Below are 12,273 nucleotides of genomic sequence, written 5' to 3'. Positions count from 1 at the left end.
TCTTTCCCTGGCTGTTTTCTACTTACCCTCCTATATCTTGATTACTTTCCTTCCATCATATTCCATGCATGTGCTTTCCCCAATTACCATCTTTATTCAAATAGAAGACAACCCTGATTATAAGACAGCCTCCCCCTCCCCACAGGCTATAATTAGATTCTATATATGGAAAACTGATAAATTTGTTGTAATTTCCTAGGTACAGAATCTAACTAGTGGAGGTTTGCCTTGAATTTCTCCCCCTCCTACTGCTACAGCAGGGAAAATAAGTGTGTGTGGGGGGGGGGGGGGGGTCGGTCAGATAGCCCCTTTGCTCTTAACTTCTCCCCACCTTGATCCTCTGGTGACACCTTTCCCTTCTTCCTACTGTCGGACCCTGCTGTTCCTGAGCACATGAAAGTGAAGAGTAAATCTGCAAACAATAACCTTGAAGGGAACTAAGGGCATGGGTACAATATGCAAATTGATACAACTATATTTAATTTAAGAAGAAGGGAAGGGACTGCCAGGGGAACAACAACATTCCAACCTTACTGTTTTCTTTCAGGGCTTTCTTTTTTTTGGTGCTAATTTCATCTTTTCCCAAAACTATTTGCACCTTTGGCATTTGTCCTTCTTTGCCCTCTATTTCTTTCACTCCTATCCCATCCTGCTATTTCATTTCTTCCTCTCTCCTTCCTCTTGAGAGGGGGTACAAGAACATTGTTCACATTCCAAATGCAAGGCTGACTGTTCTAGAGGGTACTCAAAATGCATGAGATTGTTTCAAAGCATTACGAGATATACAGTGTTTTGAAATAAGTCTTAAGATTTTCAGTAGATTCACATAGCTTTACATCCAGAAAAGACCATTGTACTCATCTAGTGTGACCCCTGCATAATACTGTCATAGAATTTCATCTAGTGCTACTTGCGTCAAGCTCTTATCTTATGGCTAAGCTCCAGGATATTCTTTTAGAAAGGCATCCTATGTTGATTTAAATACTTTATATGATGGAGATCCCACTACTTCCTGGGGTAAATATTCCCTTTCAGGTGCTTTTATTCTAGCTCTTTTCTTTTCTCTCTTTCTTTTCTCTCCATAAAGGACTGAGAACTTGGCTGTTTAAAAATGAAAGCTGAGATTCTCTTGCAAGTCACAGGACTCCAGAAATTGGGGCTTTCAGGGAAACAAAAAAACACCCCAAAGATTGGATAACCAAGGATAAAAACATTGTGTCAAGAGTCACCTCCCTCCCATCAAATGTGTATGAGCTGACAACCCAGGCAATGGATAATATTAGCAAAGAACAAATCTTTGCTGAATACATTCAGTTTAGAAACATAGTGACCTTTTGTTACTGCTGCCAATTTTGACCCTGCTGGGAACGCCAAGAACTCAACCACTGTGTTCTGAGAAGAAAAAGCATTTGCAAATTTGCTCCCTACTGTAGTTTGTCAATTTACCTCGTTTGTTCTCATGCATAATAAGATTTTTTAAATGCTCATAGTACTTTTCTAGCCATTCTGCCCCTCAGCACATACTGTAGCCTACATAACTTCTATAACTTTCAGATTAGATTTTTTTTTAAATAGGGCACTCAGGTTTAATGGAATTTGACTCATCCAGTTCAGGAGCCTGTAAAAGATTTTACTTTTTTGGAGGGCTTTTTTTTCCCTTTTTAAGCTAACAGTTCCTGGCGCTTTATCACAAAGAAATGTCAAGCACAAGAGCACAGCCAGTGTACTTTTCCCTAGGGGACTGCTTGTTCAAGAAAAGAAACTCAGCAAGACAAAAGGCACTTACTGGTACAATCATCAGAAGAGTTGTAATACCCAGGATGCTCAACTCAGTTTGCAAGCCTTTGAGAAGGAGAACATTTTGCCTGGAAGTGGAATCTAGAGGTCAGAGCAAGAAAAAAAAAAGATTGAGAACCTCTGTCTTATACAATCATTATACTGCAGGGTTGGAAGAGACTTCAAGTGTTAGGCTGATTTGCCATGTGATTTTGAGCAATTCACTTAAATACCTAAAAGGTGTGGACAAAACACATTTATACTGCCTTTACACAGGTGTAAATGCAGAGTGGACACAGGATGCATCAGTGTCAATCACACCACTCTAGGATAAAGCCAGGAAGTCAGGAGTAACTATACCCTGGTGTAAGTTATGCAGGTGTGGGGGTCATGTATGCACAGTTCCAGTAAATTTCATCCTATGGTAGCCATTTCCTTAAAACACATAGGATATTACCAATCCTGTTCCACCCAGTAAGGAGGCACTATAAAACGCCTACTGGGGACAGCTGAAGAGCTGGTTTTTGTCCTATCCAGACACCACTGTAATTTACAACAATCTGCAAATCAGTGTCAATTACCCCATGTATTTACTTCAGGTATTTTCAACCAAAGTCTTCAAAAGTGTCAACTTAAGTCAGGCGTCTTAGTTTATAAATGAGGCAAAAAGTGAGATACTCAAACTTAGAACCTGCTTTTGAAACTGTGGGTCTTATTCTTAAGGTGCCCAGGTTATATCGTCTTTAACATAGGGATGTACCACTTGTCTCTTTCACTGGGGAGGGGAGGTAAAAGTGAGTTGTTTAAAACCCAGAAAAAAATCCTGTGTGCATTTTTGTTACTACTGCCCTTTGACATATTAATTTTGCATTGACAGGGTGGGAGAATGTGTACGGCTTTGACATGACCTGTATTAGAGACGTGGCCATGAAGGAGCCCTTGGTCGACATAGTAGATCCAAAGCAAGTGGTGACCAACTCCTGCTTGATTAAGGTTTGGCAATTCTGAATGTGCCTAAATAGGAATATTTACACTTACTGTGGCACTTTTTGGAGATGGGCTGTTTTTATTTCTTTATCACTGTCCTTCTGTGCCTCTCAAGCTACAGACATCATTTCAAACTGCTGTAAAATTAAGAAGGAAAATAATCTCTGTTTTCAAAACATCTAGTTCTAGCATGTTGCACATGTCGAATGTTATCCTCTCTGCTAAACATGAATACTAATACCTTGGTCACATATGGTGATACCCAAACTGCAAGATGGTACCCAAGAGTGGGAATTTGTGCTCATCTGGTTGCTGCTATAAGAGGATTTCTAAATGTAACTTCAGACACACACAAACTAAAAATATTTTTTTTTTTGAGTAATCAGTTCAAATACTGGAAAATGAAGACTCGTTATATTTAGATATGCATTTTTATTGTTCTTCCTCCTTGCAAACAGACATTACAGATTTGTGATGGGAAGCTACTGGAGAGAGTTGTTAAATGAATTCTGGTTACAGCAAAAGAGACTCATCCATTAGCTTCTGATTCTGATGGAATTCCTTCAGCTTCCTTCCCAAATATGAGATCGGAATTTGGCCCTAAATCCTCAACATGATTTTTGTAACCTATCCTTTTCCCTTTCTGGCATCCTTCAGTGCCCTTCTTTTGTCCAGCTAGGGTCAAGATATGACCCTGGTCCTATTTAGCAATATACAAAATAAAGAACAACAGAGTGCTCACTATGCCCAGACAACTGTTCCTAACCCCAGGCTGAGAACCCATGGCATAGAAGAGCATGAGATGCTTCACAGATTTCCCTTCTTTCATAGCTAAACTGTATAGTCATTAGTTACATGGATAATCCCATTGAAGTCAACAGAATTGCTATAATGAAAAAGTCTATTTGCATGTGTAATGGTTTGTAGGATCTTATTCATGAAGCTGAAATGTACCTTTCTTTTCAAATAAGCCTGTTCTACTCTTCCTTGTGCCTGCCAGCCACAAATACAAATGTGTGTCTACATGAGTAACCAAAGAGCAAACAAATTCTTCCATGATGAATGATTCTTATTTCAGGTTATAAAAGAAAAAACAATGGTAGACGTTTTATGAGACACCACCAAGTATGCGTGTGCATAAGTTTTGTCCATATTCAACTGAACACAAAATGGCTGGCTGATTTTAGAGAGACCTCATACCTTTGTGATTGAAAGCTCACAGAGTCCATAGAAAGCAAACAGTTGCAGAGTTAAATATGCCCTACACAAATAGGACAGCTGAACAGATCTATAACTCTAAATATGCTTTAAAAATGGAGTAAGCAAGAGAGAGATTGATAATGGAAGAACAAATGGTAGAACAGTTTGATTTCCCTGGTCCCTGTAAAAATATGTAGTCCACATCTAAAAATTAAATAAAAAAAAAACTATCAGTCAAATCCATGGACTGAATCTTTAGAAATGATTCTTACCATGTGCTATGCAAGCTAGCATCAAAAAAATAGGCAATCCAAGTATTAGCATAAAGTCCACTACTTTAGGACTTGTCTTCAGAGCTGCATTAGCTCAAGTTATCTACACTCAACACCTCATGAGTTAAATGCCTGAAACATTTTTTCTCAATTAACTAAAAAAAATCTTTTTAAAACCCAGTATTGGGTCAACCCAAACCATTTTTTTTAAAAGTTGTGGCTCAACCAGTGGACCCCCCAAAAAATTATTCACATTGCCCTAGGCAAAATGTACAACAGAAAATTGTAGGAAAGGCCAGCTAAGCCAACACAAAGCCAATAGTCTAAAAACATTGTTCTCCACAATCCAGTTCCATGTTGCAGCATAAAAAAGTTTGGGGCCACTCCTATAATTCTGAGACCATCAGCAGAGTAAGGGTGGTCAAGGACTAGAAACAAGGATTCAGGCCAGGTCCAGGTGCCAGGAACTCAATGGAAGAGTATCTGTCCTGTTGAGTAACCTGCTGGACACAGAGGGCTGCTGGTTAAAAGCACAGCCACAACCCTGCAAGTAACTAGGGCCAACTGAAGTAGCTGGCTGCTGGCAGTTAGGCCCACTTAGATAAATCGGGGACAACTAGGACTAGTCAAGGCTGACTCCTGACAACACCACCACCTATACCAGTTCTGACTGGCCCCTAGACTTGTCTTTCCAGTGCTCCCCAGCTGTATTCCCCATCAGTTCTGCCTCCCCTCTACCACCTTGCTTGGGCTGCTCCTTGGGCTCTGTACCACCCCTCAAGGACCAGGAGCACAACTGCAGCAGTGTCATCTTATTCCCTTCCTGCCTGCCTTCCTCAGCCAGATGCTTCAGGGAAAATAGGTGGAAGGAGCAGAACTTCGCTGGTTCTTCACAGAAATGGGCCAGAGGAGGCAGAGCTGTTCTGGGTATCAAGCATCTCCCTACTCCCCTTCCCCAATTCCCTCTTGTCAGGGTTTTATAGTGGGTAGGAAGGAGAAGGAGGAGAGCTGTGATTGCTTCTCAAGTGGCCCTGGTTGCCTGCTTTAACCAAAGAGGTAGGAAATTGTGGCAGGCAGCCAATTAGAGAGCTTTAGGCAAGGCAGATTTTTGAGAGAGAACTAGGGATTGTTTTATCAAGGCCAAGCTGGCCTGAGCCCTGGATGAAATCCCATCATTCAGGAAAGCCTTGAGCATAAGTAATGCTGCTATCTCTTTGCCCTCACTATTGAAATTTGAGAGGAAAAGTCCCATTCCCTTCCTTTAATCCCTCCCATGACATTCATATACTCTTAAGATGACTAGTGCCATTTGGAGCCCAGGGCAGAGGCAGGCCCTCTACTCCCCCAGCAACAAAAAGCATCATTGTCTCTGCCTCTGTACATGTGGGGGAGGCTCTCGACATGCATATCCCACTTTATGCTTCTGCACAGGCTCCATTTGCAATCTGGTCCTATGTATTTAGTTGCTATTTTTACGACTCTCATTGTTTCTCAGTTTAACACTTTTTCTTTTTCTCCTTCTTTTTAAATTAGGGACTGTATTTTGACCAGACTTACGCTCAATTATGCCCAATTTTTACATAATTTAGAAAGAAATGTGGTGGAGCATGGCTTTTCTGTCTAATTTTATGCAAAATTATCATTTAGCCACCTGGGATTTTGACTGAGTAGCAGAACACATATATCTGGTATAGGAATGTCTAGCAGGCGAAATGGAATGGAGGAACATTAGGAACAAGGATTGAGTCAGTTCTGAAAATGTACTATTTAATCAATAAAAAATTAATCTCTTTCTTGGGAAGTAAAATTAGAGAGTGGTTCTGCTCTACAGAATGCTACTTTTGTGACCAACACAGCTGTTCCCTATACATTTCCTGAGACTATCCTACTGACTTTGCTGGTGAAAGGAACTGTTTACTGCTTTTGATTTTGTATCACTGTGCAGAACCAACCCAAGGGAGTTGAATTATCTTCTCTACAGCAAGAGGGAGCTGGATTCTCTTCCCTACAGTGCCTCACCAACTGATTTTTTCTTTATATTTGATTCAGTGACATCTGTGAAAATGCACTGAAGACAATGGCACTGTGCAGCTGTTACCAGAGATCTGATTTGTCTTGTCAAGTCTTGGCCAAGTGACTATTTTTGTTTTGTTTCTCTTTTTGCTTTGGGTCCCTCTAGCTAGAAACATCATAAAGCAATTTGATTTTTCACATGATCAGTGGAAATCAGACCCCTTCAAAATGTGTCCACATTTGGGGCTCCCCAAACCACTGCTTTTGAATGAAAGTCCTTCTTACTGTTTGGGGTAAAGAAGGAAATTTCAAGCTGATTTTGTGCAATAGAGAGTTTTAAAAAGTACTGTATTTATTCAAATCCAAGATGAGCCTACAATATTACATTCTAGATATGGAAGATTAATTCTTTTTAATTGTTCATAATTTTCCATGTCTAGAATCTAATTACTGGAGGGTCATCTTAAATCTGCACCCCACCCCCCCCTAAAAAAAACAAACAAAAAACCCAACAAACTTCCTTCTTCTACCTTTAGGAGTACTGATAGAAGGGGGGCAATTGGTGGGGTGGGGTCAAGCAGGAGATGCTGGCACCAAGGGGAGCAGGCAGGAGTTGTGCAAGTGGGGAGGGCAGGCAGCAGGGTATTCAAGTGGCTGCCCCCCCCCAACCCCTTTTACCTTCTGTTTGCAGCTCTGGCTCTGCCTGGGACCCTGCTCTGACTGGGAGCATGCAGCACAGAGTTGGGACCAGAGCTGCTGCCCCTGCTGCATGTCTAGGCTGGAGTAGGTCCCCAGTCAAAGCTGGAGCTGCAAGAAGATAAGCTGCAGCGGAGAGCAAAAGCTACAGGGTGGGGAGAGCAAAGGCTTTGGGGGGGCAGGGGGGCAGCAGCTGTAGCTGCAACTTTGACCTCAGGTTTGGGTTTGCTACTCCTCCCCTCCTGGCTTTTACTGGAATCTAAGAGGAGGGGCGCCTCCCCCCATATTGGATGGGGGGACAGCCTTGTCTTAGATTCAAGTAAATTAGGTAATCTTCTTCTGTTTCACTTGCAAAATGTGCATACTTTTTAGGATATCATTGTAAAATAATAAATATAGAGCCCCTGCATCACTTTTTATTCAGAATTACTTTTTGCTAGTGAACAACACTTTAAAGCAATCTAAGTGGTTTTAAGTTGGACCACTTATAAATGTATAACAGATAATTCAATGACTCAGCATGACAGGTAAGGCACGGTGACTTTGGCAACAATAAAATCATTTTCATCATGGGAAACTGCTCTTGAACAATATCTCTCCGATCTCATGCCGAAACAAGACTCTTGTTAAAACTAAGGCCATCTTGCCCGATATCTTTATCTTCTAAAAACAAAACAAAAAACACATGACTTGTGTTATCTATGAAAGGAAATCAACTGCCAGATTATAGTTGCATGTCTGTTTTTCTCTTTGTATGTCTTTATTATTGCCTGCAGTTATCAACATCTAGAATTGTATTCTATGCTCATGTATGTTTTAATCTCTGTTGCACTGGTATAGATCTGGAGAGACTCCAAGTCAGTAAAAGAGTGATTCTCAACCAGGGCCCCCTGGGTGCTGTGAGATCTTTTTAAGGGTGCCATGCAGTATTAGCACTACCTACATGCCTACACATGATGCACAAGATAAACCCAGAAATTTCAAATGGGAATCCATAGTATTAAATAACATTCTGCCCTGTTGTGACCTTTCTGAGTTCTTTGCAACAGAAGAATTGCTCTATTTTTCTGTGGTCAGTATGAGTGAAGGCTAAGAGCTGTTCTTTTCAGTGGGGTGAATCTAAAAAGATTGAGAACTACTGCAGTAGAATGACTCCAGATTTAAACTGGTGTAATGAAGAGGAGCATCTGGCCCATGTTTTATTTTTAGACTTCTGTACTATAGAATAAACTTTTATGCCACACTATGCAAGAATAGGGCTTTTTTAAAATTGATGTTCCTGCTTTTGATAAAGAAAGAATAATGCATGGTATAGCCAGCTTGTTGCCCAGTGCTTACACCTAACTATCAACATAAAAGGAAGTGAAAATGGGTATATTTTAAGCTGCACCATGAAATGCACCATTAGGAATGTTAGAGTACCTATACCATCCAGATAAGAATGAGCTTGGTATCCCGCCTCTTACAGTGTCCAGTATTCTGAGGCTAATAACATGTATATTACACCACCTTGTCAACTGTGCAATGCTGTACATAGGAATTGGAAGACCTCTCCCCATCTAAGTCTATAAACTGATGCCTTGAAGCATGAGATCTGAGTATCAGCATAAGTAAATTGTCTTGGAGGCTGCATCTGTGGCCGAGCGCAATATTCAAGATTTATTGAAACTACATAATTTGCTTCTGTGGTCATAAAAAAAATCCCTCTGCTTCATATTTGGAATTCATTATTTAATACAAGACCAGAAAGCAGGGCCAGGAGACGTGAGGTCATTTCATACTTTGAATGTTCTGTTTGTTTAGCTTAACACAGATATTACATTTTCTCTTCTGAGGGAAAAAAAAGAAGTGCCCACATAAATCAAAGTAGACAGAAGTGGTCTTAGGTATTAACCAACTTGACAAATGTTCTTAACCAGAAATTAGACAAAGGTTTATGAACTCATCTTACCCACATTGCTACTAAGGCTGGGTTATTCATTGCAATATTTCCAGACCTGGCCGAAGCAAGCTAATTTAAAAATCCAAATGAATATTCATGACATATTTTCTGCATTATTCACCCAGCTATATATCTGTGTGCAGTTCATACAAGTGATGAAAAATCCCTACATCTTCTATCAGGCCTGACACAGGTAAACAGATGTCTTATGCCTTAATTTTCTCACTGTTGCTGCTCCCAGCTTTCATGGCCTGCTTCCTTTCAGTCCAGCATCTGATTTCTCCTATGGGTGGACCCAGAATTTCAGAAAGGGGGTGCAGTAACTGTGACCTGCACTGAGAGGGTGGCTGTAGTGAGGGACTTTTTTGAATTCCCTCAAGCAGGTAAGAACCTTCCTTCCCCCTACTCCTTCCCCGTCTGTGCTCAGCGGCATGTTCCTTCCCCTATGCTCCCATCCCTCCGCTCCCCCATCTGTTGCTGCCGCTGTCCCCAGCTGAACTGGGGTGGGTGGGGGAGCTCCAGAGCCGCTCCTGTCCTGCTCTGGGCTGCACGTGGAGCCAGACTTGGCTAGAGACAGCAGTGGCAGTGGACAGGTTTCCTTCCCCCATGCCTGCTCCTGGGCTGGCAGGGAACACAGGAGGACCAGGAAGAAGGAGTAACCACCCCACTGCTGCTTCTGTCCTGGGCTGAGCCTGGCTCCATGCAGACCCCAGCTGGAGTGGACAGGAGTGGCTCTAGAGCTCTCCCCACCCCTGCCTGCACCCCCATCTCTGCCCCTGCCCCCAGGGCAGCCAGAGACAGTGGCAGCAGTGGGTGGGGGAGAAGAGAAGGGGGGCAGGGTGGGGCAGTGCTGAGCACAGAGAGGAAGGGAGGGAGGGAGGGATTTTTACTTGCTTCAGAGATTGAAATAAAAGTCCGCAGCTGCTGCTTCCCTAATGTGGTCGACTGAAATGGGAGTCTGTCTGCAACACTATCCTCCCTGGATCCATTCCTGCCTAACCCCAAAGGCTTGTGACAGCCATGTTAACTGTCCTGTATTAGTCATTAAGTACCTGATTCTGCCATAGTTACTTATTTGAGTAACAACTACTCACACAAGTAATTATGAATCAGTCTTAAACCCCGCTTCTACTTTTCTACTTGCACCATAATTGGTCTTAAACCCCGCTTCTAGTTTTACTCTCTGTTATCAAGCATATTTTTATAATTTATTTCTAAGGACTGTCACTTTCAAAGGCAAACTTCCCTTCTAATGAGTGGCCCATCCATTGTTCTCTGCTGAGCTACAGAGTTAATTGACTGGCTGCCTAGTTTAAAATCACCCATCTGGGTCATTTGCTGATTACATGGATGCTACATTTCTAGAACATGCCACTGCTGTCTTAGAGCTATAGGCTGCAAGGTACCAACATTGCTGAATAATAAATAATATGCTTAAATACATCCCTCAGCATGTATAAACAGATCAGATCAGCTCGCCTACTAAATCCATACAAAATTGTTATGAAAAGGGCTTGTTCTTTGTCTTCCCTCTCAACACAGGAAGTGGATATTTATACTGTGAAGACTGAAGAACTGGCATTCACATCTGCATTTTGCCTCCAAATTCAGCGCAATGATTACATTCATGCCTTGGTCACCTATTTTAATATTGAATTTACGAAGTGCCACAAGAAAATGGGATTTTCTACAGGTAATCAGTACTTCTTCTCCCTAGTCTCACATTGCTAGGTGTATAATTATGTCTAGTGATCCTGATGGTCAGCATGTGAACTTTTTTTTATGCTGATAAATAAAGCAGAAGGGCAAAATCAGGCATGTAATGGAGTCATCAGCTTCCTGGGAGTAACTTTTTTCTTCATAAAAAAATTCAACTTTTCAATGGAAAAAATAATCAAAGATCAAAATGTTTTGTTCAGAAAAACAAAATGGTTTGAGTCTGAAATCTCACTACAGAGCCTCTGGGGAGTTGTAATTTGGGTGCTTCAGATCCCCAATCTTCCCAAGAACCTAGTTACCTTGCCATCCTAAATCTCTTGGATTCCCCTTTTGTGGAGGGGAGGGATATGTCAGAGAAATGTACTGGTCATGGTGCCTCATCATGGGACATGAAGGGGTTTGACAAATAGAGGCAGAGATACAGCTGGGCAGTTTTGCTCTTTGGGTAGCAGCAGCACATGGGGCACAGCAGTGGCCAGGCCACTGGCAGTTACTGTTATTTTTGTGCCTTTCCAAGTTGGCATCTGGGGCTAGTTCCCTGCTCACCCCCTATTAATTATGCTACGAAGCAGAAGAGGCTAGAGGTGTGATGCAACCAAACAATAGCCCCCATGAGGTGCCCAGATGGCAATATCCAAGTTACCATATTTCAGACTTGTGCCAAAATATTTTAGTTTGAAGCCCAAGACACTTTGGGCATCTTTACACATGGTCCAGGGTGGGAGTGGGGGGCACTTTAATTACAGTGGAGAGTCTCATAATTCGGCATCCTGCACTTCAAAATGGCAGCAGGGGTGCCTTAACTAAAGCTCATTGAATAAGCTTTAGTTAGTTAGAGCACCCCAGCTGCTATTTTCAAGCATGGGGATGCTGAATACACATAATGCTGAGGTTGCTGAAGTGTGCTAATTAGCAGCCTCCAGCAAACTCAATTAATCGAGTCTGCTCTGACATGGTCTAATTAGAACATGCTGGGCCAAGCATCAGGCATGTGTATAGGTGCCCTTTGGTATTTAGGGACTCTTTTTTCCCCCCCCAAAAACTGAAATTTTTGACAGAAGGCAGACAGTTACAAATATCATGTTGCCAACAATCCAGTTTTCAGTAGAAAACAATTTTGATAGATGTTGTTTGTTCATGATGTTGGCCAATAATAAAAATGCCTCTTACATTCTCTTTAAAATATGTTTACATTTCTGAACTGTGTAAACAGGACTTCATGCAAATGAGAATGTAGCCCTACAGAGAATGGAATAACAATAAGGAAAGAGGGGTGGGTACATGCATGCACAGTAGGGCTGTGTGAAATTTCACCTGGTGTTTTGTTTCGAAGCTGTTTCGATGCATTTCAAGCTCAAAACAGTGAAATCAAAATGAAACAAAAGCCTCCAAAACAGCTTCAAAACAAAAAAAGGCACTCGAAACATTTCAAAAGTTTCAAAACGTTTCGAGTTTCGAAACCAGGCTTACTTGGCTTCAGCGCTGGTTCCAGCTGGCAGCAACAGCCTCCTGTCATCCAGCAGGCAGATCAGGGGCCCGCCCACTCTCCTGGGAGGGTTGTGGGGCTGTGCTGGACTCCTCCTGGGGGTGCGGGCCCCTGATCTGCCTGCTGGATGACAGGAGGCTGGTGCTGCTGGGGGGGGGCCGCGCCCGGGGGCAGCGCCCCCC

At 42.2% G+C, this 12,273-nt stretch overlaps 1 protein-coding gene across 1 annotated transcript in view; it reads left to right on the top strand.

Moving 5' to 3' along the window:
* Positions 1-12,273, top strand: part of PRMT8 (protein arginine methyltransferase 8) — a 62,226-nt gene that overhangs the window by 40,248 nt on the left and 9,705 nt on the right. The window contains exons 7-9 of the mRNA XM_025209107.1: positions 1,738-1,884; positions 2,654-2,769; positions 10,429-10,579. Of these exons, the coding sequence (XP_025064892.1) occupies positions 1,738-1,884; positions 2,654-2,769; positions 10,429-10,579 (414 nt within the window). The remainder of the gene's footprint in view (positions 1-1,737; positions 1,885-2,653; positions 2,770-10,428; positions 10,580-12,273) is intronic.

This window comes from Alligator sinensis, unplaced genomic scaffold (assembly GCF_000455745.1).
Source record: "Alligator sinensis unplaced genomic scaffold, ASM45574v1 scaffold177_1, whole genome shotgun sequence".
NCBI lineage: Eukaryota > Metazoa > Chordata > Crocodylia > Alligatoridae > Alligator > Alligator sinensis.
Note: the sequence above shows the minus strand (reverse complement) of the source record. Positions and strands in the feature narration are given on the sequence as shown.